Genomic DNA, 27,023 nt, shown 5'->3' with positions numbered 1-27,023 from the left:
TGTACTCATTGTAATGACCATCTAATTTGTTATAATTAGCATTTCATTTACAGCAATGGTTACTAAAAGAATAGACAAATTTTAACCAGCCTGGGTTCATACCTGATTCGACTACTTCCTGTGTAACCTTAGGAAAGTTATTTAACATTTTCAAACTGAGTTTCCTCAACTAGAAAATGGAAATAATAAAAGTACTTAATTTCATGGAAATTAAAATAGAATTATACATATAAATTTTAATCTATGGGGTGATAATTTAGTAAGCATAAAATAAATTCAGCTATTACTCAAATCTTAATTGGTCTCATACATTTTAATTATTTTTGTCATAATTAATGATTCCTTTTTGTTATTTTTGCAAGCCATATTTTTATATTTTAAGTAGTGTTAAAGCTACTTAAATGTTTGCACACACATATATATTTACATTATTTGTAGAAAGTTTTTAATGTTTCCATTAAAAACAATTTTTAAACTATAAAATGACTCATTACACATAAATATATAAACTCTGGGACTCTAAAGTAAAAAAAAAATTAGACCAAATTTTGCTTGAATGATCTATTTTTATAATAATCTCCATGTAGGCATTAATTCAAATAAAACCATATATTTATAAATTTTTTAATATAATGTCATATTTTCCTCATAAGTTCATTTTTCATCAGCCACTGTCCCATGGATTCCCTGGTCACTTGGAACCACACTGCAGTGACAGAGTTCATTCTATTGGGCTTAACTGAGGATCCAGTCCTCCAAGTCTTCCTCTTTGTGATCATCCTGTGCATCTACCTGGTGACCATCTGTGGCAATCTCAGCACGATCATTCTCATCAGAGTCTCTTCTCAGCTCCATCACCCCATGTACTTTTTTCTGAGCCACTTAGCTTTTGCTGACATAGGCTTTTCATCTTCTGTCACACCCAATATGCTTGTAAACTTCCTGGTGGAGAGAAACATCATATCCTACCTTGGGTGTGGCATCCAGCTTGGTTCAGCCACTTTCTTTGGGACAGTGGAGTGCTTCCTTCTGGCTGCCATGGCCTATGATCGCTTTGTGGCAGTCTGCAACCCACTGCTTTACTCCACCAAAATGTCCACACAAGTCTGTCTCCAGTTATTTGTAGTGACTTATACAGGGGGTTTCCTCAATGGTGCTTCATTTACCCTTTCTGTCTTTTCTTTGCTCTTCTGTGGACCAAATCGAGTCAACCATTTTTTCTGTGATTTTGCTCCTTTAGTTGAGCTCTCCTGTTCTGATGTTGGTGTCTCTGCAATTGTTTCCACATTTTCTGCTGGCTCCATCATTGTGTTCACTGTGTTTGTCATTGCCATCTCCTACATCTTCATCCTCATCACCATCCTGAGGATGAGCTCTACTGAGGGGCGCCACAAGGCCTTCTCCACCTGCACCTCCCACCTCACTGCAGTCACTCTGTTCTATGGGACCATTACCTTCATTTATGTGATGCCCAGGTCCAACTATTCCACTGACCAGAACAAGGTGGTGTCTGTGTTCTACACGGTGGTGATCCCCATGCTGAATCCCCTCATCTACAGTCTCAGGAACCAGGAAATTAAGGGAGCTCTGAAGAGACAGCTTGGTAGGAAAATATTTTCTTAATTATCTGTTTTTTGGTTAGACTAGATAGAGTCCTAATATCTCATAGATATATTAATAAAAGGAAATTGTGTGTCCTTGGTTGAAATATACCTACTGGTACATAATTAGCCCATGTGGAGTATTTTAGTAAATGTAGAAGGGTTTATTTTTAGATATCAAATAGTAAATCATAAGTTTGTAATGAATTAGCTTTAATAAATTTAATTTATATTTAAGAATAACAAATTATTCCCCATAAACATAATCTGCATAAAATTCTTTTTCATTTGTATTCATATTTTTTCAGAAGTCATTATCACTATAAATTGAAGTGATTGTGCATACAATCTTTAAGGTTGTATTCATTTTCAACCACAAATCATCCTGCAATGTGCATGATAATGTCATTTATGATTGGGTATGCATTATGAAAGAAAATTACAAAGTAGAACAGAAAATAAAATTGCTAGAGATGTGTTTTTTAGTTTGTTTCTGCACTGTGATTATCTGTTGGATATTGGTTTTGTGGTCCCCTATAATTCTGGTCTGTGTTCCTAGCCTATGAGTTCAGCCTTGGATATAGAAGGCTCACCACAGAAGAAAATGTTAAGATGTCCCTGACTAATGTGTGAATTTCTTTGTCAGGTCAAAAGGGGACTTTCTATGTATAAATGAACACAATTCCTGCAATCTTTGAGGAAAGACTGGAACATGCTTGGAGTGACTCACCCATGGTTAGATATTGTCACTCATGGTCAGGAAGCTTAAGGGATGCATATTTTCACCCTGAGAGTTTTATCTTTACATCTACATGCTGATGACCACAAAATGTATTTATCTTTTCCTGTCCTTTCTTTATTCACAACTCGTTCCCCTTTAGTAGGGGGCACTATTTTTGACTCAGCTTATTGATCCAGAAGTGTGAGGGTAATTTACTTCTTTCCCTACACTCCTATATTTGATCACAATGTCTTGTCCATTCTGAGACCAACATTTATCTACTACTCTTCTCCATCTTCATTATTAGCACTTATACTTCAAATTAAGATCCTCCATGTTTTGCTTATGATAGTTAGCACCACTGTGATGGGTTAATTTTACGTGGTAACTTGAATAGACTGTGGTGGCCAGTTATTTGGTACAATACCACTATAGACACTCATTTGATGGTATCTTTTTAGATGTGATTGACATTTAAATCAGCAGTCATTGACTAAAGGAGGTCATCCTTCACAGTATGGATGGGCTGTGTTCAGATAAAGACTTTAAGCAAAAAAGACTCAGGTCCTTTGAAGAGGAAGAACTTCTGTGTTCAGAGTGGCTTTGGACTCTGGACTGAAACACCAACTCTCACCGTATTTTTAATCTGCTCACCTGACCTTTGGATTTTTGACTTTCCAGCCCCCACAACCATGTGAACAAAATCCCTAAAATTTCAGTCTCTTTTTCTTTCTCTCTCCCTCTCTGAAATAGATGTGTGTCTATGTGCATATGTGTGTACTCATGTCTCTGTGTGTAAACCTGTCTCTCTGGGGAAACCTAAGTAATATAACCCTATCTAGATTTTTCTCTTCTGTCTCTAAGTCTCATCCAATTCATTCTCTCTTTGCCAACTATAGCCATAAATATAAATAATTTTCTTAAAATTTCTGAAGATTTTAGAATAAAGATACCTTTCTTAACATGTCCTATAAGTTCCTGAATATAACCTTTGTTTTCTTTCCATCTCTTATGAATTTTCCTCTAGGTATCTGAGAATACAGATACTATGAACCAATGATTTGTTTTTCTTTCAAATTCTTAAACATATCCCCATTATTTGCTGCCTCTGGACTTTTCGTAAAATACACGTTTTCCTTTACCTAGGCAAAACCTACCTATGCTACAGCTACCAACCTATATGTTATTTGACCAATTCTAGGGTGCCTTCTGGAAAAGCTTCAGACCATACTATGAACACCATTATCCTCTTGTAGAACCTTAGGTGTTTTCTTCAAAATACTTAGTGCACTGGGAGTTATTTATTCAGGTGCTTGTGTTTTCACAATGCTGGAAGCCTCACAGAGGAAACTACAAAAAATTCCTCCTCCCCAAGACTCTAATTTTCACACAGTTCCTGGAACATAGTTCCTAATTTTCATATAGTTCCTAGAACTTAAATGCATATTAGACACGAATGAATGAAAAAATTGGTAAATTAATGGATGGCTGAATGAAACTTTTGCTCCTTCTTGAACCATTGATTCTGCTGACTTTGAGATCTTATTTTACAGAAGACACATAGAGGATAAGCAAAGGATCAAGATCACAACTGTCCTCTTAATTCTTTGATTTCTTTTAAGATATATACCCTGAGAAGGTTGACAAACAGAACATTTGGCTCTAGGGGACACTATTTCTGACACATTTACTTCTGGCAAAGTCTTTCTGTTCAAAATACAGAGATGTCCAAATCTGAATATAAATTGACAGTGACAGGATAATTTGTATGAGATTCTCTGAAACAACAAACAAAAATAAGTATCTGGATAAATACTTTTTGATGTTTGAAGGCAGAGATTTCTGGTTAACTGAAGATGAATTATCCTCATTCCTCCCAGGACTTCCCTCTTATTACTAAAAAGAAACTCTAGATAGAACACAACAAATGAATATAGGAAAACTTCAGAAGGCAGATTCTAAGTGATCTCAAGACTGGAGGAAGAAAATAGCAGAGAGTCTCTTGGCTTTCCGTATTGCTTCCATCTACCAAAGGAGCAAACAGAGCCTCCAACCCAGGACCACCAACAGACACAGACCAAAAAAATTTTAACAAAAACCTGTCCTTAGTCAAAAACCTGGGGAAAAGTAGCCTTAAAAGAACACCTGTTAGCAATTCTTGCCCTTCTTCAGGCAAACACTAATGAAAAGGTAGAATCGTCCTGCTCCTTCAGGTTTCAGTGGGGCCAACCAGGGGGTTGATCCTCCTCCCTCCCTTCCTTCCAGCCCCCTGCCTGGCTGGTGTTGGTGGTTCCACTGGGGAAATGAGCCTCCTGTGTTACCAGGCAGCCACAGACTTAATGAGATGATGTGAGGTGAGACTCTGGGTATTCTGTCCCCTGCCCTGTGTGCAGCCAGTGGAAACTGAGATTCCCCACCTGCAACAACAAAGCAGTGCCACCGGCTCTCCTCCTCCTCCTTCCTAGAGGCAGCACTGCCCAGTGGTGAGCAGAGCTTACTCAGAGGGAGGAGGCATGCACATCAGGACCCCACTTCCTCTGAAAGGAGTCAACGGGGCAGAGGGGTGCTAGACTTCCACCTCACCCAACTGGAAGGAGGCAGTGTGAGTCACACTCCATTTTTGGTACTCTGGTATCAGTGGGGTGTAAAGAAAGCAAAAGGAGACAGCAGCAAGATGCAGAGACAGCAATGGCTAAGTGGCAAAATGGCTGCTCCTCTGAGCTGCTGGCTTTATTTATATCAATAGGTTACATTTGGTCACAATGTAAGATGTTTGGGTTATGATTAGACAAGTGCTCCTGCCTAGCATACATTGGTTATCTCAAGAGTGCCTGGGGAAGACTGCAAAATATTCCAACCATGGGGAAAAGGGCACCTATAACACCCTCCACCCCTCGAGTTTGCTCACCAGAGGAACACTGCCTTGTACATTTCCATGGTCAGAACCTCTCTAGTGGGGCCCAGCAGAAGTCCAAACATGTACTCTTTCCTAGAAATTCTAGTTTAATCTCAAACAGGAAAACTGCTTCTCTCTCTCTCTCTCTCTCTCTCTCTCTCTCTCTCTCTCACACACACACACACACACACACACATATTGGGGATATGATGATATCCCCAATGTCCATAATACAATAATAACTAGTCTTATCAAGAATTAAAATGTTCACAAATTGAATAGGAAAAGACAAAGACACCAACAAAGACGTCAAAATGATCTGATTGTGTTTTAAAACAGCCATCAAAAAAATGCTTCACCGGGCTGAGATTGTGGCTCAGCAGTAGAGCACTCACCTCACAAGCGCAAGGCCCTGGGTTCAATCCTCAGCACCACATAAAAATAAATAAGTGAAATAAAGATATTAAAAAAGAAAAGAAAATATGTTTAAAAAAATGCTTCACCAAACAAACACTAATTTTCTTGAAAGAAATGAAAAAAAATTCAGCAAAGAAATTGAAGTTGAAATAATAAACCAAACTGAATTATAAAACTGTAACATTGTACCTATTAACAATGTTATATTAAATCGGAGGAAAGGTTCTGGTACTCTGTCTCTCTGTTGGACAGTAGGGTGGCTAGTTAACAAAAATGTTTTATATGTTCAAAATAGCTTGTAGAGAGGATTTTGAATGCTCTCACCACAAGGAAATGAGAAATATTTCAGGTGTTGGATATGGTAACTACCTTGATTTGATAATTACAAAATATATTATGAATAGAAATATCATGTTGTATCCCATAAATATGTATTATTATTATTATGTGTCAATCAACAGTAAAAGTAAATCGACCCCCCAGTCAACAATAACAAGAGGAAAATAAATAATAATATAATATAAAAAAATCATAATCTGAAAAATAAAATCATTAAAATTAAACAAACTTCTTGGATGGACTTTATAGTAGAGTTCAGAATAACAGAATGGAGATACATAGGACTTAAATAAAGATAAACAGAATTTACCTATCTAAACAGTAAAGAAAATAGATTGGAAAAGAGAAAAAACAGAGCTATATATACCTGTGAAGCAATAAAAACAGCTAATGTATATGGTAGGTCTCCAGAAGAAGAGAGTAAATGGGAAATTGAATCAGTATTCATACAAATGATGGGTGAAAATGTCCCAAAATTGATGAAACAGATATGGAGTCACAGAACCAGGAATCTGGGAAAATGCACAATAATAGTTTTTTAAAAAGCAAGGAAATTCATGCCATGGCACATCCAAATTCCAAATTACACTTTTAAAAATGAAAGATAGAAAAATACTGAAAGTAGCCAGAAAGAAAGGACTCTTTGAAAACCAATCTGAAAGATGTTTCTCATCTGAAACCATGAAACCAAAAGGAAGTGGCACATTTTTTCATTTTTAGGAATTGTACATGTTTAAGGTATAAAACATGATATTTTGAGAGTGATATGGTTACTACAGTTAAGAAAGTTAACTTATCCCTCATGCCACATCTTTTCTTTTGGTGGTAGTGAAGCCAGAATTAGACAGGCAGAAAGGCAAGAGTCAGATCCAGAGAATGGAAGAATTGAAATGTTAATTCCTTCAGAGCCCTTCCTCCACCCTTACCAAAAACCTGCCCCTGCTCCAACCTGTTGTTAAGGTGACCTGTCCCAGGAAATGTCCTTCCCTAAGGGACTTGTAAAGTTGCTATTAATTCACCCTGGGCCCCTTCCTACTGGGATCACTCCTCTCTGGCCCCTCCAGCTCACCTGTTTCCCACCTTTTGGCCATCCCTCCTTGCATTTCCTGGGCCTAGTCATGCACACAGGAAGGAGAGAGATAAGGGGGAAGGGTGCAGGAGAACAAAGGAAGCCTAGGACATATAAAAAAGCAGAATGCCTTTACTCCTGGGGATACTAGGATATCAGCTATGCCCTCCTTCTCCCTCACCGGAGAAGTCTATATTACCTCTTTTTAAATGTATATGCTTGCCTCCTTGTGCTTCTCAAATGTTGTACTTCATCATGTGAGGGAGCAGAATCCATCACCAGTAACTGGCAGTATCAGTAGGAGCATCTAAAATTTACTTTCTTAGGATAGTATTAACTATAGTCCTGCCATACACTGGATTTCTAGACATTCATTTTACATAACTGCAACGTTGTACTTTCTGACCTTTATCTTCCATTCTCCCATCTCCTGCTGACTACCAATATGCTGTTTCTCTGCATTTGCCTTTTAAAAGATTTTTGCATATAATTGAAATCATGTAATATTTTATCTGACTTATTTCTCTTAGCATAAAATCCTCAAATTCTATTCAAGTTGTTGTAGATGGCAGGGAACCTTCTTTTTAAGGTTGAATAATAGTCCATTGTGTATGGACAATTTCTTTATCCATTCATCCACTAAAGGGCACTTAGGTCGTTATTATATCTTGGCTATCCTGATAAATTGAGGGGAACATGGCAGCTCAGCTCTCTCCATGAGATATTGATTTTATTTCTTTTGGGCTGTGTGGTAGGGACCTTCTCAAAACAAATAAAAAGCTTGTGTGGCGCCATCAGTGTCAGTGTGAACCTTTCACAACTCAATTGTATCATTGTTCCAACTCCACAGTATAGGAATAGAATGCCCAATCAGAATGTGTATTAATTTATATAGGAGATAAAGAGCTGGCAAATGAAAGAGGAACTAGCCAGGGGTATATAGGGCAACATCTCCTGCATCCAGTGCTCAGTCTTTGGATGAGAAAAGCTGAGCCAGTGCTGGCCCTAATAAACACTGCTTCCTGCTGATGCCCTGGTATCTTGTGTTTCTGTGTAAGAATTCCACAGCATATGTACCCAGAAGAATAACTGCTGGCTCCTACAGTAGTTCTAACATTTACTTTTTGAGGAACCTCCATACAGTTTTCATGATGGCCTTGTTACTGAAAGCTCCATCCTTGTGCCTGATGACGATCTAATAAGGAGGACATGGATTTGAGAAAAAGGAAGAAGAAAGTTATTTCTTTGCTAGCAAAGGAGAAGCACAGGGGACTCCTGTCCCTGTGATTCTGCCCATTGAGGAAAACAGGGGGTTTTTTAAAAGAGGATTCAAAGACTACATTCCAGATGTGCCCTGACTGGGGTCCGAGGTGTACCCGGATGGTGTGTTGAAATTCACTTGATAATTTGTGAGATGGTCACTTTCTAGATCTTCCAGTGACATTTTTTTTCCTGTAGTGTGTGTGTGTGTGCTCAAGGACAGACAACTAGGCCTAAAATAGGGAAGAAACCTCTTCTGATTTGAATGTGAGATGTCCCCAAAAGCTTATCTGTGAGACAACCCAAGAACATGTAGAGGAGAAATGGTTGGGTTGTGAGAACCTTAATCAAGTCTGTGAATTAATTCCCCTGATGGGATTAACTGAGTGGTGACTGAGAGCTGATAGGGTGTGGCTGGAGGAGGTGGGCTATTGTGGTATACATTTGGTGAGCTGAGCTTAATCTCCCTCTCTGTGCTTCTTGATCATCATTTGAGCTGCTCTCCTCTGCCACCCTCTTCTGTTCTGATGTTCAGCATCATCACCTCAAACCCCAAGGAATGGAGCCAGCTGTCTATGGACTGAGGCCTCTGAAACTATGAGCCCCCAAATAAACTATCCCTCCTCTAAAATTGTTTTTGTTGAGTCTTTTAGTCACAGCAGCAAAAAAAGTTGATGAAAACAGGTCCTTTGTCTATTTTTTAATCAAGTTATTTGCTTTCTTGCTACTGAGTTGTGTGAGTTCCTTCTATATTGAAGATTAATTGCCATGACCTGCATGGCCTTTATGCAGTTTTTCCCAAAGTCAGGCTGATGATGAGATTGGAAAAAAACAAACAAACAAATACACAAATATTTAGAGAGAGCTGAACCTGGTGGGAAAGCCAGCCCTGATAAGGCTTGATTGACATCAGAGCAGGCTCTGCATATTTATCATGTAGGTTTAAACATCAAAGAATTTGCTTTGAGAAAGCTTATTCATGATAAACAAAAATGAGGTTGCAAGCAGGAATAGCCGAAAATCTCTCCTTACTTTTTCCATTATTACGGAAATAATGTGAAGAAGAATAGATCACACTTCCGCAAATTCCTTTACTGTCATCTGTATCTGTGGACAATATCTCTAGGTTTTTTTCCACAGATTTCTTTGTAGATTTAGACCTATGCAATGATGATTATTGTCAACATATTTATTGTAATGCTTTGAAATAAAAGATATCATGTTAAATTTCTACAAATAAAAGAAGATTACATTATGGCAATGGGACTATTTGGTTTTTTTTAAGAGAGAGAGAGAGAGAGAGAGAGAGAGAGAGAGAGAATTTTTTTAATATTTATTTTTTAGTTTTTCAGCAGACACAATATCTTTGTGAGGATCGAACCCGGGCGCACACATGCTAGGTGAGCACACTACCGCTTGAGCCACATCTCCAGCCCAAGGGACTATTTGTTTTTGACATGTATTTAAATATGGATAGACTGCCAGTGAAATCATGGGATCATGGTTCAATACCCAATTCCCTAAAGATGAGAATCAATCCAGTTTTCTATTCTTATTCTAGTTCCTAAGTCTCTACCACATGGGTCTTTTTAGGGGTAGAGTTTGTTTAAATGGTTGACATAAGGTACTAGATAAGGCTTGATCACTCAACCCAAATGCTCTATCTCAGTAGCAGTGCTGAAGTCTTTATAGCCACTGAGGTATGGCCTAGACAGCACAGGACCTGGAAACAGAGCACTTGAACCCACATCTACCTGTACAAACTATTGGAACTCTCCAAGACTTGTTTTTTTTTTTTTTTCATTGCAAATTGAGGGGGACTTTTAATTACCTGAATCACAGTACTTTTGTGAAAATTAAATGGAAAAGCAAGATGTTTTTGAACCAGAACTTCTGTAATTTATGTACTGGACCCATATGTTGTTAGCTGCATCACTACTTACTCACTCTTTGTTTCAAATTATGTACTTGTAAATTAGGAATAATAGGAACACTTCACCGGGTTGTTAAAGGAAGAGGTGAATAAATGAATGTAATATGTTTAGACTGAGACCTGGCACATAGCAAATGTAAGTTATTGTTTGCTAAATAACAATATGGTAGGTAATAAGTGTGATATGGGTAAATGAACACTAGATAAATTGTCTTCAATTCAAAAACTAGATCCTAAGAATATATTCTGACAGTTGCCTTCCTCAGGGCCTCCTTTACATCTCTGTTCCTCAGGCTGTAGATGAGGGGGTTCAACATGGGGATCACCACGGTGTAGAACACAGACACCACTCGATTCTGGCTGGTGGAATAGCTGGACTTGGGCATCACATAGATGAAAGTGATGGTCCCATAGTAGAGAGTGACCGCAGTGAGGTGGGAGGTGCAGGTGGAGAAGGCCTTGTGGCGCCCTTCAGAGGAGCACATCTTCAGGACTGTGGTGAGGATGTAGATGTAAGACAGGGCAATGACAAACACTGTGGCCACGATGATGGAGCCAGAGGAGATGGAAGGGATAATTTCAATTAAGGAGACATCTGAGCAGGCAAGTTTCAACAAAGGGGAGAAGTCACAGAAAAAGTGATCGATTTGATTTGGTCCACAGAAAGACAGACTCAATAAACAACTAGTAAATGTCCAAGCATTCACACAGCCACCCAGGTAGGAAGCCCCCACTAAGAGAAGGCAGACTCTGGGGGACATGTGGGTGGAGTACAGCAGAGGAGAGCAGATGGCCACATAGCGATCATAGGCCATGGCGGCCAGCAGGAAGCATTCAGCTGTCCCAAATGTTACCACAGAACAGAGTTGGGCTTCACAGCCAGCCACAGGGAGGACTACTTCATGTTGTAGGAATCCTATAAGCATTATAGGTGTGACTGATGAGGAATACCCAATGTCTACAAAAGCCAGGTGGCTGAGGAATAGGTACATGGGGGTGTGAAGCTGAGAACAGCTTCTTATTAAAGCAATGATGCTAGTGTTGCCCACTAAAGTGACAACATATATTCCTAGAAATATCACCAAGAAGATGGTACAAAGTGTAGGATCCTCTGTCAACCCCAAGATGATGAACTCTGTCACCGTGGTGTGGTTTCCAACCTTCATCTCTTGTGTAACTTGTTCCTGTTAAGGGAAATGAGAATGCTTGTTTAATGTTTTCATTCCACACATTCCTGGTTTTCTTGGGTTATTCATTAGACTCCTTCATATTATCCTCTTCCTCTGCACACAGTACCAATGATCTGCTGGATTTCGTTTTTTGTCCCCTCAGTAAAGGAGCATAATTGAGCTCCTTCTTTGCAGTCTAGTTATATTCTTTTCTTCATGTGTTATTTATATAAACGTGTCTCTCAAACCATGACTCCTAAACAGATCTCTATTCCAAGGTCCAGACCCATAGTTTCAATTGTTCTTCTCATCATCCTCAGTGATTTATTCTGAATCCTACAAATACCTTAAATCCAACCTTCCTCATATCTTTTCTTCAACCACTCCTCCTGCATTTTATATCTGGGGAAGAACATCACCATCCACCGAAGTCTCTTATGTCTGTGACTTGGGAGTCTTCCTAGGCCTCTTCCTCTTGTTGTATCATCTCTAATAAAATCCTATTGATTCTATTTACAATTGAATACCCATTTTAATCTCTTCATCTCCTCCTTTTCATTTCCAGAGTTCCCTAGTCCCTAGTCAAATTTCTTCTATGTTTTATGTACTTTATTTTCTCCTTCCTTTTATTATTTTTCTCTTATAATCCACAAAAATATAACTATTGCTGGTTAAAAAAAAAAAGACCAAAAAAAGGATGCCAAAGCTATTCATTTAAATCTTTTAGTGCTTTCTCAGGTCTTAATGATAAAATGTAATCTCATTAGCACTGCATAAGGATATTCTTCCTGGTACATCCCTGCATGAGACTTGACTTGTCTCTCAGAATGTTTCCATCCACCACTCACACTGACCAACTTTCCTGAACTATGTTAAGTCCCTTCCATGTGCTCTATTTTCTCTCCTTTGCTCTACTTTTCTTCTTGTTGGAAGCTCCTGCCTCCATTATGCTGGGCAACTTGTCCTTATCCTCCCAGATTCATGTCCCTCCAAAGCCTTCTCTGACTCCTAAGGGTGAATCTGGTTATAGACATTATGTTTTGCAGATCTCTAAATTGCTATTATTTATACTGATTTATGATTGTTTGCTTATTGTTTACCTTTCATTCTCTTCAATGACTACATATTCTCAGCAATAATTGATTTATTTTTACATTACAAATACCTAGTGCTTGTACAAAAACGGTGATGAAGAAAGAGTTGGTGAATGTACGCATGATTAGTGTAGTGGACAGGCTCTGGGCAACCAGAACCAGCATTCATAGAGACAAAAGGCAGAGGAGACTTTTTAAGTTCATGTAATGTGCTATAATAGTAATATAAGCGATATCTTGGTTTGTTTCTAAATAAAAACTAAATAATGATGTTGGGGAAAAAACACTTGAAAATTCAAAAGAAACATTACTATGAAACATATCTACTATCACACGTCAGCCATTAGAAATTTGGTACATTTGTTTCCAGGAATTTTCCTCTCTAGATATACTTTAATATAACTTTTAGCACATTGTAGATATATTTTAGCTTTTCCTTTTGATATGAAAATTGTATTACCTTATAATCTCTCACAAACATAATTTTTGAGATCTGCATGATAACACACTGAGTGATAGATCTTTACTTAATTGAGCACCCATCACTTTTGGACATTCAGCTGTTCAAAACTTTTTACTATGTGAACTAGGAATCTCATAAATTGAATCAAGCATTAGGAGGTTACCATAACAAAATATGATACATTTGAATTGTAATACCTTTCTTAGTTCCCCTCCTCCTCCCCCTCCTCCTCCTCCTCCTCCCCCTCCTCCTCTTCCTCCTCCTCCTCCTCCTTCTTCATTGCCCATTCTCATTTATTTTTCTTAAAACAATACTTCAAAGGAAATGTGTTCTGTGCTCCAAGGGAGTTTATCCCTATGATTCGCCATAAGGAAAATATTAACCCAAATTAGCTGAAGTTGCCATCAACTTCAGCTAAATAGCAATTCCTTTAGACAATGTCCAGCAATTTACAAATCCCTTGCATGTGTTTCTCCCTATCACTCATTGATTTGTTGAGTTATTGGCTACACTTTGGTTAAAGAATTTAGTACCCAGTGAAGGGAAGGGAGGGGACATGAGGAGAGGAAAGACGGTGGAATGAGACAGACATCTTTACCCTAAGTACATGTATGAAAACATGAATGGTGTGACTCTACTTTGTGTACAACCAGAAACGTGAAAAACTGTGCTCTACTTGTGTAATATGAATTGAGTTGCATTCTGCTGTCATATATAACAGATTAGAATAAATTTTTTAAAAAAGAGTTTAGTGCCTTCTCCATATTCTGCCAATTTCTTGGGACAAGACAATTTCCTCTGTTTTGAAACAGTCCTAAGAAACAGAATTAATGATAAGTAATAATTATCATTAATTAGGAAAGACACAAAAAGTTACAGCAGCCATGCTAAAGATTCAGTGAAAATTAGAAGAGCAAAGTGCATTTATCAATATAAGAAATTAAAGAATACTAATAATTTTAAAGTATTTCCTTCAAATAGTATAAAATAAAAATTATTTTATTTAGGAATTATTTCAATGTCTGAAAATTGCACTTATGCATATCTTATCTTGCCATCAACTTCAGCTAAATAGCAATTCCTTTAGACAATGTCCATCAATTTACAAATCCCTTTGCATGTGTTTTCTTTTATTGTCCTGAATATATTTTACCAACTAAAGAAAGGTCTCACCTATAAATTCTTAACCTTAATAATACCTTACTATACATTTTTATTTATTTTAATCTGGGGATATATTAATATTGTATATTCCATATTGCAATGTAAATTTTCACATAATATTATCAATGATATATTTTCCATGTTCATGAGTGATCTTCCATAGTTGAAATACTATAATAAACAGATGTCAAATTTTTTAGCTCAGTGCTTGGTGAGCTTCATAAGGCAGCTTCAATGACTTTTCTCAGTGTATCCCCCTACTACATATGCTTCTTCTTCAGTATAGAACTTTTCAAGAATCACGTTAACATGATGCTGTGGTTTTCTACTCAAGATTACTAATTATAATGTCATAGAAACAAAATTTTCTGCCAACAACATTATTGCAGTTCTTAAACTTTAAGCATTTACCAGAAATAGTAAATATCAATATTAAGGGTCCTTAAAATGTCTTCATTTCTCAAAAGTTTTAAAATTTCTGATTTTAGAATAAGTATTTAGTTTCCCCAATGGTGGAACTGAGTCCTTTGGTGAATGGTGAAGTACCAGGAACAAATATTTGACACATTAAAAAATGTGTTCTTTCTCTTCTTTGATTAATCTTCATTACATGTTTAAATTACTCATACCAGGATGCTTTGCTTGCCTTTGATGTTAACTCTATTATTAAAATTGTTTTTATTTTATCAGTTGGCTCACCATGAGTTTAATGATATAAACCCTCTACTTTCTATATCAAAATGTTGATGTATTTGAGTATAGCTATCATGCCTCCATGGCCTTCCCTTTTCTAAAGTTAAGCATCCTTAGTTTCTTTGACCATTCAATTTGTGACATGCTTCTTAGTCCCTTGAAATTCAGACTCTGTGAACACACTATGGTTTGAGGAATGAGGCTTAGCTTCCAACAGCGTTCCTGCCCTTTGCCTTCTGACTCAAGCACAGCTCAGGGGGCAACACACTCACATTGTGACACTCTGTGAGTTGATTATGCTGATCACAGAGTCATGGAGACTGGAGTCAGACAACTCAGATCCTGGGCCACCCACTGGTCAGCTGTATTGACTTGCATATGATACTTTTAATCTCTTTAACCCTCAGTTTTTGCACTTGTAAAAGGGGAATAATTGTCCTTACAGTGCAGCTGTGCTGTGAGATTAAAAAATATATATATCTGTAAGTACCCAAGGTATATTTTTGGTCATGCATCAGGGTTCAATAACTTCTTTTAAGGATATAAAAATGAAATACTGGTAGATTTCCAGTTGGGCAACTTTTTTGATGAGAACTATAAATTTTCCCCCACACATCAAGGGGTTTTCACCACAAATCTAAAATAAGACAGGAAGTACAGTAAATGACGCCTTCTTAGTTCTGGACTATGTCATTCATATGCAAAATGTGCCCACTGATTTTTTTTCCCTCCCTTCCTCTCCACAGAATACTTAACAATCATAATTGTTCACCTGGATCAAGGACTCTGACCACTGTAATATATTTTTCCTCATAGCATTGGACATCTGTAATAATGAACAGAAAGCATAGGATTGTGAGCTTTTTCCCTAAGTGTCAGGATATTTCTTCTGATTTACCTTTTCATATTCCCGACTATTCAAGCTCAGCAATGATTTTGGCTGTCACAGACCCTGCAGTCTCCAGGGGGTGGCTAGGTAGAACCAGAATGACTGTTGCACAATGCTTGTCTTGCTTGAGGGAATGGTTTCCACAGAGGTCAAAAACTAAAATTGATGAAAATAGTTCTTTTGTTTTCAATTTCTTGTTGAACAAATGAAAATTCAGTTTAACAAAATCAGTGAGTCTTGCACTTGCCTTTTAGAAGCAGAATTATGGATCCTGAATTCCAAAAATGACTTGATAAAGTAGATGTTTTTTATTTGCTTTAGGTAAATGGGAACTGAATATTCCATATGAACCACTGAATGCACCCACTCCGCAAGGGAAATAGACACATTCAATGAAGAGGAGGTGCATATTTGTATGCATGTTGGGAGAGAAAAGAAGGCTTCAGTAAAACATGACAAATACTCTAGGGCTTATTTTTGCTTGCCCCTTTGAGAGGAAAGTCCTAGAGTTTGTTGTACAGAAATGACTTATGGAACCAGGTGACTCATTAAGGCTTGGCTGGCCCTCCCCAAAGGGACACCTTCGTCCATGGTGTCCTTCAGAATTCTTTTTCCCTTTTTTAATGAAAGTGAAGGAAAGCATATCCAGAATTCAGAAGAAATAATTTATCTGCTTAATTGGGGTTAGTATGATGATGTTGCAATACTTTCCAATTAAAATAACCTTTAAATCAAACTGAAGGAGCATTGGAGTTGAAGGACTAACATAGTAAAGAAGGAAATTATTACTGATTTAGTGACCATTCTAATGTTGAGAAAATTAGGATAATTCTAGACTTCTGTATACATAGGAATGTCCCTTATTCAAGTGTCTTGGAATTCTCTTTCCACTCAATAAAACAATTTAAGAAACTCTTATAAGAGGCAACTAAGTGCCCATATTCCATTCAGGCAACAGGGAATAAGCCAAAAGCACTAAATACTTGACTCAACTCACCGGAATACCCCACCTTCCTTTACATGTATTAGAGTTAACATTGGGCCTTATTATTTTTGCAGCTGGTGTGACAAGTTCCAGGAAGCAGGGCATCTTAAAATGATTTATTTTGTTGTATATAACCATTATTGTCTACCCTCATAGTCTGCTCAGGGACAAACTCCTTTGCTTATTACCCTACATGTTTACCTCATGTTCCTTCTGGTATGTCTGATTCCACAAGGCATTATGTCCTTCAACCTAAAGCCATCAAAAAAAAATATTTTTTTTCTTTAGCAGGCTGACTCACTGGCATAAGTCTCACTGTGAAATCTTAAAGAGGCCCTACAAATTATTTCCAGCCTCTCTCAATTGCATTCTATAATTTTATGTCAAACCTAGGATTTGGATAGAGTTTATACTAATGTTTTCATCCTTCTGCATATTTCCCCTCTTTCTAAAATGTCCTCTCTAAATTTTCAAACAAATTACCAAGACTGATTTCCATCCTCTGCTAACTGTAGATTTCAAGGCTCTTTATAAAAATTATACATATTATTGGGATACCATGCGATGTTTTGATGCATGTATATATTGTATGCCTATAGCTTACTGCTATCTATAGTTACCCTACCATGCAATAGCACAGGAGAAGGAGAAATTCTTGCTCTATAACTGTAACTTAGCACTCATTGATCAAACTTCCCCCAACTTTCCCACCTCCCCCACTCTCCCTGACTTCTGATTAGCACTATTCTCAACTACTTCAAGGAGGATAAGCTTTTTAGATTCCACATGAGTTAATTGGAACACTCTTATTCTCAGTTTATCTGGGGGGGTCATTCTACTTGCAGCTCCCTTGCGTTTAGGTACCCACCAAGTTTCCTGCAGCTCCTTTATTCTCAAGTTCCGTGCTCTGACCCTTAAACTCATCACGACTTTGTCTTGCTGCTTTGATAACTCTCCCTTGGTCTTCAACACTTGAGAGCTTGCTTATGTCTATGAGTAGACCTGGTTGAGTTGAATCTGACTGATTATCTTTGACATTCTTTTACATGGATTTTTGTATCTTTCTCTAGGTTTGGGAAGTTTTCTTTTATTATTGTTTTGAATAAGCTTTTGACCCCTTTGGACATTCTCCCTCTTGAACCTCAATGGATCAAATATTCTCTGTTTTGATGCTAATCCAAAGTTCCTGTGACCTTTCTTCATTACTTTTCATTCTTTCTTCTTTTTTCCTTCTCCAACCTTGTATGTTCTATCTTTGATCTCATTGCTTCTTCCTTCACTTTGATCTATTCTGCTATTGATGACTTTTATCACCTTGTTCATTTTGCATTCTGTACTTTTCAGTTGAAAGGTTTCTGTTTCTTTTTAATTACTCAATCTCTTTATTAAATTTCTAAGGTTAAATGTACATTTCCTTCCTAGAATAAATCCAACCACAAATTGATATATTATTCTCATAATTTGCTAATCAAGTTTGCTAATATTCTGGAATTTATTTTCATCTAGTTTCAGAAAAAAAAGAATGGACTATAATTGCTCTTACTATGGTCTTTGTTGAATTTTAGTGTAAACACATTCTAAGCTGAAGTGGGCACTCTTTTGTGCTAATAATGACTTTATATAGTGCATTGGAATTATTACTTGTTGAATGTCTTTATTACTTAGTAAAATAATTAGTAAGGTATATCTGCCTATGCTTTTTCTTTGTGGGCAGACTTTTATATACTAATTACATTTATTTAATGGTTAAATGATTCCTGGGTTTGAGTTAGTTTGGGCTAGACTTACCGATCTTGAAATTATTTATGTAAATTACCATAGAATTGTTTATAATTAATTTTTATTACTACTAATATCTGCAAAATCCTTTATGATATTCTTTTACTTTTTTATATTGATTATTTCTACTTTCCCTTTTATTTTTATATGATAAGGCTGACAAAAATCAATATAAGAAAAGAAATATATTTGGCTTTGCTGTTTTTCTCCATGGTAAATTGATTTTCAATTAGATTAATTTTAGCTGTTAATTTTAGAATTATTTGCCTTTGACACCATGGTCTTTATAATCTTCTCTACCTTACTGAAATAAATGGAAGTCATTAATATTTAGAATTTTTCTAGTAAGTGAATTTAAGTTTATGAATTCTCTTAAAAAACTGTATATCTCAACCAAATTATTTTATATGTAGAATTTTTCTTATAGAATTGATTCCTAATATCATGTGATTCTCTTCTTTGACCCATGAACTAATTAATATATATTAACCTGTTTATCAGCAAATGTGTTTTCTCATTGTATTTTGTTGGTATCTAACTTTACTGTACTACATTTAAAAGGATATTTTGTAATTGGCAACTATGAAAACAAGTTTAGGCATGCTCTTTCTCAATTCTAGGTCAATTTTCAAAAATATGCTTTAATTTATGCTTTGCTGTGGGTTGTTGTGCTCTAAATATATTCTACGTATGTCTAATGTTGTCTATTGTGGTTTATGTTTTTCATCTTAATGCTACTTAAAAATTGGTGTCCTGAAAAATCATTTGATTTTCCTAAGAGGTGAGTTTTAGTTTTTGTTTTAACTATTAATTTTTTTCCTACCAAGAGGATTAACATGTGCCAATAACATTGATGTAGTTAGGAGAAAAATTATTGTAAAATCAAAAAAAACCCATAATTTTGCAAACCAATGTTTTATGAATAGCCTTATTAATTAATAAGTGTATAGCTTTGGCAAAGGATTTGAAAACTCTAAAACTCTGCCAAAGAAAAACTATAGAACCATGAAGATTAAAGTAGTACCTTTTATAAAATCTGAAGATGTTTCATAATTTATCTGAGAATTGTGTACTTGGCCCACAGAGCTGGTGGGGCATTTCTCAAGTGATAACATTCAGGGTCTTATGTTACTCCTGTGACCTATAATGGAAACTTAACCAATGCATTGGTTAAGAATTGTACATCAAAATTGTACTGCATTTAGGATGCCTGATGACATGCACTGTACTCTTTAGGGTAAAGGGTTAACAAAATATTTTGATTTATCTGAGACCAAATTTGACCTTGGCTGAATTTCCTATTTCCCCTAAATCCTAAGAAGCTGAAATACCAGCTGGTTGCAGACAACATTACTCATAACAATACTGATTTGGGAGGACAATACATGAAATATGTTCTTTTTTATGCCATCTCTGAGTGTGATGGTTTTTATAACTATAAACAATCCTTGCAGAGATCCTAAAACTACATTTTTATAAAATATATATATATCTGACATTTTTATAAAATAGATTGGTTCCAGTTGGATTATGGCGCTTCTTCTAAGCTAGACTGCTTCTGTGCCTGTGCTTATCTAAACACCCGTTTGCCAGAGGGAAACACCTGGTATAAATTGCTGGCATGGTGAAGATTTCAGTTATGAAGTTCTATATGATTATTCTGCATACTATTTAGTCATTAATTTTGGTTTCCTGTGATTTTATGTATTTCAAGTAGCCTTTACCTTTGTAACCAAAGTAATATTATGGTCTATGTTGATTCATCCCATATCTTAAATCTTAGTGACTTTGTTTGTTTGTTTTGTCTGGCTCCAATTTGGCAACTTGTTTCCTTTTGTGCTGGCCATCAATTTTCTCTGTTTGAATGTTATTTGCTATTTAGTTTATCTGAGACACTACCTGTTCCTGATCATCTTATATCCAAAGTTTGAGATTCCTTAGACCTTTGTGGGCTGCAAATGTATGCAAGGTTTAATTACTTTAATTATGAAGTTTAATTACTTTAATTATAAAGTTTCCCTTTATCCTGGAGATTTATGTAAGTGTACCAGTCAGATTTCTCAGAGGGACATATCAATCTCTTCACTTATGCCACTCTCATTCCAAAAAAACACGTACTCTAATGTTCTAGTTAGTTACATTTTCTTCTGACTTGTCAAAATCTCTCATTATGAAAAAAAAATTGTTTAAGAGATATTTAAACATTGCATCATTTGTTTTATTTGTGTTCACTACTATTGTCTAAAATGACCGACCCTGCTACCGCTGGAATAGAAGTATTAAGGTAGATTGCTTGTGTGAGTGGGATATCTGGCTCTCACAACTGGGAGTAGGTGGTACTATATCCACCATAAGTTGTCCTTATCTGTGATTGTTTCTCAGATGCTATGGTCCCAGTGGGACCTGGACTGACTACTCCTGATGCATCAGCCTGCCCTGGTTGGCTTTTTTCTTTCTGCATAGTCTCATCCCCTTCTCATAATCTATATCACTTACTTTGTAGTTTCACTGTCTGAATCCTATACTAGAGGATAAATCCCTGGAAGCCGACATCTTCCAAAGTTTGTCTCATATCCTCAACGGACAAGGACAGTACCTGATAATCACTCAATATGATTTTTGAATGTATAAAAGAATAAGTAAAACAATGAAAAGATTAATGTCCTTGCTTCTATTAAAAAGAAAGATGAACTTTCCGTTGGGAACACTGGAGAGAAGAAAGGGAAAGAAATGTGGCAGTTCTTAGCATATGAAGATTAATGAGATCTCTTCAGATGATACCCATAATTCCAAGGAAAGGACAACCAAGACTGCTTGAGCATCTTGAGGAGAGTGTGGGTCTGACCATGACGCCACTCTAAAAGTTTGCTCTTCATAGCATCATTCACATCATAGAAGCTGAATTTTCTTCTTGGAAATTTATTGTTTGTTTTTGTTTTACTTAGTCCTTAGGAGCTTAGAACATATCTCATTCCAGCAGAGGAACTTACCTGCTTGAACATGTCAGAGAAATTCACAAATTAATCAGAGGTCGCTCATCCTGTTTTTAACTGGGGACTTCATAATTAGGTGAGAAAGGCCAGGGACACAGACCAGATTTTTATAGGCTCACAAAGTCCATCCCCCACAGATAGCCTTTCTCCAAAATCAATTCCAGCGATTTTACTGTGTGGCTGCACTTTGTCATTTCTCTTACAGTGTTCTCAGTCACAATATAGTTATCATCCCTATCCAGAATAAACTGATTTTTTAAATGGACACAGCCTAAAGGATTGAGGCAAGTTAGGTTTCTATTACTATAAATAATAGCTCAGATAATCAATGTGTAAAGAGAAAAAATATAGAAGAACACTAATAGGGACTAATACTTTACCACAAGGACCTTTAGGGGACACTTAATATTTAAACAATGTCAAAGTATAATGACCTTAACTTATGAAAGAGAACAACTTTTGGAAAAATGTAAATACACCTTTAAAGGGATTTTCAACAGATTTTATTTTATGTGAACCAACTTGTGTTCTTAATCATGGATTTGATTTAGTTTTATTCAATTAACTCAGTATGAGCCTCAGACTTACTATGTCATCTGAAAATTGAACTCCTATGTTTACTGTATAGAGCTGCAAAGAGACTCTGATAAGAATGATAGAATACAACAATTACTAATAGGGCATTATGTAAAATTGTGGATGTGTAACCGACGTGATTCTGCAATCTGCATTTGGGGTAAAAATTGGGAGTTCATAACCCACTTCAATCTAATGTATGAAATATGATATGTCAAGAGCTTTGTAATGTTGTGAACAACCAATAAAAAAAAAGAATGATTGTGCTGAGATTGCCAGAGACGGTCACCAGGTAGATGCATAGGATGATCAAGAAGAGGAAAACACAGAGACTAGATCATGCACTAACTTTTGACATATGGACAGATATATTTCAATCACAGGCATTCTTCTTCCTCTTATTATTATATGTATGGGATATTATTATATCAAGTCTGACAAAATAGCAGATGTCACCAAGAAAATATTTTCCTGCCAAGCACTCTCTTTAGAGTCCCCTTTATCTCCTGGTTCCTGAGACTATAGATGAGGGGATTCAGCATGGGGATCACCACCGTGTAGAACACAGATACCACTTTGTTCTGATCCGTGGAGTAGCTGGACTTGGGCATCACATAAATGAAGGTAATTGTTCCATAGTAAACAGTGACTGCAGTGAGGTGGGAGGTGCAGGTGGAGAAGGCCTTGTGGCGCCCCTCTGTAGAGCTCATCCTCAGGATGGTGATGAGGATGTAGATGTAGGAGACAGCAATGACAAATGCTGTGACCACGATGATGGAGCCAGCAGAAAATGAGGAAACAAATGCAATGACGCTGACATCAGAACAGGAGAGCTCAACTAAAGGAACAAAATCACAGAAGAAATGATTGACACCATTTGGCCCACAGAAGAGTAAAGAAAAGAAGGAAAGGGAAAAGATGGAAGCATTGAGGAAACCCCCTGTATAAGCCACTACAAGTAACTGGAGACAGACTTGTGTGGGCATTTTGATGGAGTAAAGCAGTGGGTTGCAGATTGCCACAAAGCGATCATAGGCCATGGCAGCCAGAAGGAAGCACTCCACTGTCCCAAAGAAAACAACTGAACCAAGCTGGGTGGCACACCCAAGGTAGGAGATGGCATTTCTCTCCACCAGGAAGTTTACAAGCATATTGGGTGTGACAGAAGACGAATAGCCTATGTCAGCAGAAGCTAAATGGCTCAGAAAGAAGTACATGGGGTGATGGAGCTGAGAAGAGACTCTGATGAGAATGATCGTGCTGAGATTGCCACAGATGGTCACCAGGTAGATGCACAGGATGATCACAAAGAGGAAGACTCGGAGGACTGGATCCTCAGTTAAGCCCAATAGAATGAACTCTGTCACTGCAGTGTGGTTCCCATTGACCAGGGAATCCATGGGACAGTGGCTGCTGAAAAATGGCCTGGGGGGGAACATGATATGAAAGCATTTTTAAATATCATGGTTCCATTTTCATTAAGGCAGATAGAATGTCACTATAAATAAGAATATTGAAGTACCATTATTTCTTTATATGCAATGATGAGTCTGTCTGTAATGTTAAAATTGTTTTTAGCAGAAACTCCAGAAAGGGACTGGGGTTGTGGCTGAGCAGTAGAGATCTTGCCTTAAATGTGTGAGGCACTGGGTTCTATCCTCAGCACCACATAAGCAAATAAATAAAAATAAAGGTGTTATGTACAACTAAAAAATTTAAATAAAGAAACTCCAGAAAAATTCTTCCATTTAATGTTTTTACTTTATATATTATATATTGTTCCCAGTGTCTATCTAAAGTGGATTTAAAGCCAAATAATAAAATTATAAGATAGGTGAATGATAAAAATGAAACAGAGTATAATGAAAAAGAAAGGATATGCATAGGGTTTTGCAAGAAGGAACAGAATAATAGTTAACATTTACCACATACTTTCTAAATGATAAGAATACAGCTAAGGATTACATATGTAAACACAAGGATGTATAATTTATTATATTTTACATAGAATAACGTTAATCACTTTCACTATTGCAGATGTATTAACAAAATCTGAAAACAGATTGTAACTTGTACATAACAACTGGAATGTATAACATTAGTATAAATACTCTAAAACCTTGGAAGTCTGACTGCCCATTCATTTAGTAGTTCTGTAATAATGAAGTTAAATAATAGCTACCATGAAATCTAATGAACCTAGCAATGAATGAATCAGAACTTTAAAAGTTCTGACAGCAGATCTGTAAAAGAGTCACCTAGGTTTTTATGTACTTCACAATATCTATCAGTTAAATATTATCTTTTTTTATACAAGAAGAAACAAAATTTTTCTTCATAGTATAAACAGGAATTCTAAATTAGTGTGATGAGTAAGGTTATTTACTATAAATTTATTACTTATGTTCACATGTTATTTTTAACAAGCAAAATCAATGAAATATCAATGTAATTACTATGACAAAACATAATTGATACTCAGTACATAATTAAAGGAGACCCACTTAAATAAATCAAATAACTTCTTACTACAATAATTATTTCTAATTGGTATTTTGTAGCATGAAATAATATTATTTTCAAAATATTATATAGCTGAATAATGTATAGATTAATAACAATAAACTAAAGAAGAACTAAAAATGTATAGATTGAAGAAGAAGAATCACTGTGCTATGGACCAGGTTGATCATCTCCAAATTTTCTGAGTGTACAAATGTTTTTAAAACCTGCCTTTAATCTAAAGCACTCAGATGCCTAATAAAGTAAGTTTTACCACAAAGCTTTTTTTTTAATCTTTACATTTTAAAATCTTCAATTTAAGTCTCTAAATAGCAATAAATGCCCAAGGCATCTGAAAGCCAGCATTTTGGTGGAAAACCAAGTTTGGATAGCACTGAAAGACCATATGAATGGGTGGATAACAAGGAATCCTGGTAGCTGGGATTATGAATGTTTATTCATGTGAAACTAATGGTGAAAGCAGCAAATCAGCCAATATTGCCTACTAGCTGATTGCTGGAAATGAAAAACCAATAAGTCAGATTCATTAACAGAAGCCAAAGACTTACCTTCTGAAATGAGAATTCATTCATCTTTCATTAACAAATCAAAGTCACAGTGTTTATATTACTATTATTTTATTTTTATTCTCTTTGGAGGATAAATCTCTGAAGACAGTACAGATTCAAGTGTGAATTCAAAAGCATCATGGAGCATCATTATTTTCTATAGTGGATATTGAGAAGCTCAATTCACACACAAAAACAACTGTCTTTAAAGATTCTTTTAATTCTCAAGTGGTCAATTTATTCTTTTGTTTCTATCTAGGTGTTCATGCATAGTTCTATAACCTTTGTTATAGCAAAGTATCTTATAGACAAATATTGATTCCATGTTTATTTTGATATTTCTGATTAAGAAATAGTTTTAAACTTCAGTTATAAAATGCTAACCACAGCTTTAAATATTCAATGTGTGTTTTATTGATAAATATTTTATATTTATGGTACATGAATATAAGAACTTTGTAAGAACTTTGGAGGAATATTAAGTAAGAACTTTGGAGGAATATGAGTAGAACTTTACACTGTAAATTTTTAAAATTTGTTCTTTTTAATTATACATGACAGTAGAAGCTACTTTGATATATTTATACAAACATGGAAAAAATCTTATTCCAATTAGAATCCCAGTCTTGTGGATGTATGTGATGTTGAGATTCACTGTGGTATATATTTATATATGTATATGGGAAAGTTAGGTCAGATTCATTCCACTGAATTTTAAAGAACAACATTTCAGACTTGTATGTTAATTATTAAAGCAAAAGTAAGAAAACAAATGCCTTGAAATTAGTATGAAGAATTAGAAATTTAAAAAGAAGTTTGGGATAAATTCCAGATGACAGTCTCATAGTGTTACCTCTTGAACAGTGCCTTATGGTGTAGGTGGTTCATGTTGGAACAAAGGAATATTCAACCAGAAGGCTATTTCTTACCCTGGTTCTCTTGTTAATCCTAATTTGAGAATCTCCAATTTAAAACCTCAAAAATCTTCATTTGAGGGAGTAGGTTTACCACCATTAAGATAATTAGAACTAATATTCATTTAGGGCTCACATTTTGTCAGTAACTATGCTGAACATTTTACACATATTTAATCCTCACATCAACTTAATGAGGTAGGAGCTTTTATCATCTTCATTTTTCAAATGAAAGAACAAAGACTAAGAAACTCAAACAAATTTTGCTGAGAGATTCCAACTACACTCAATTTCCTACTTCCAATTCTATGGATAATAAGGGGTTCACTTTAATGTTTCACTCATTCTCTGCAACCTAAGACTTTCAGGGAGGCCACTAACAGTTTGCTCTCTCAACATGCAAGACTTTCTAGCTGCAGAAGCAGTTAAAGACCCTGAGTATAATTCCAAATAATGGAGGCTGAAATGCAGTTCATATCATTCCCTTAACTTTAAGATAGTCAATTCTGGAGATCCATCTTTGGAATTCTCACTTGTCCCAGTAGAATCAAGTTGCAGTTGCTCCAGAATTGATCTATCATCATGTACATCCACAAGAATGGGGTTCCAATTAGAATAAGAGCTATTCCATGGTCATATAATTATATTAAAATGAATTCTGCTATCATGTATAACTAAAAAGAACCAATTAAAAAAATGTAAAGAACCTGGTACAGTGGTAAAGAACCCAAAGGTGCTTTACCATAATCCCAGTTGCTCAGGAGGCTGAGGCAGGAGTACCATGAATTTAAAGCCAACTTCAGCAAAAGTGAGGCACTAAGCAACTCAGTGAGACCCTGTCTCTAAATAAAATACAAAATAGGGCTGGGAATGTGCTCAGTGGTTGAGTGCCCCTGAGTTCAATTCCCAATACAAAACAAACAAACAAACAAACAAATAAAAACCATAAAGATAGAATTGGGCACAGTGGCACAGATCTGTAATCCCAGCTATTCGG

At 36.2% G+C, this 27,023-nt stretch overlaps 3 protein-coding genes across 3 annotated transcripts; 1 reads left to right on the top strand and 2 right to left on the bottom strand.

The window, feature by feature from the left end:
- Positions 1-678: 678 nt before the first annotated feature.
- Positions 679-1,623, top strand: LOC144254420 (olfactory receptor 5P76-like). The gene has a single exon (XM_077797579.1). It carries the CDS (start codon positions 679-681, stop codon positions 1,621-1,623), a length of 945 nt encoding a protein of 314 aa, XP_077653705.1.
- Positions 1,624-10,469: 8,846 nt separating this feature from the next.
- LOC144254419 (olfactory receptor 5P1) lies at positions 10,470-11,414 on the bottom strand. The gene has a single exon (XM_077797578.1). The coding sequence runs from the start codon at positions 11,400-11,402 to the stop codon at positions 10,470-10,472; it is 933 nt and encodes a 310-aa protein (XP_077653704.1). The 5' UTR covers positions 11,403-11,414.
- An 11,079-nt stretch (positions 11,415-22,493) lies between these two features.
- Positions 22,494-23,441, bottom strand: LOC144254418 (olfactory receptor 5P76-like). The gene has a single exon (XM_077797577.1). It carries the CDS (start codon positions 23,439-23,441, stop codon positions 22,494-22,496), a length of 948 nt encoding a protein of 315 aa, XP_077653703.1.
- Positions 23,442-27,023: the final 3,582 nt, after the last annotated feature.

The sequence above is a fragment of the Urocitellus parryii genome, chromosome 4, assembly GCF_045843805.1.
Source record: "Urocitellus parryii isolate mUroPar1 chromosome 4, mUroPar1.hap1, whole genome shotgun sequence".
NCBI lineage: Eukaryota > Metazoa > Chordata > Mammalia > Rodentia > Sciuridae > Urocitellus > Urocitellus parryii.
This window is presented reverse-complemented; position numbering and strand designations above follow the sequence as displayed.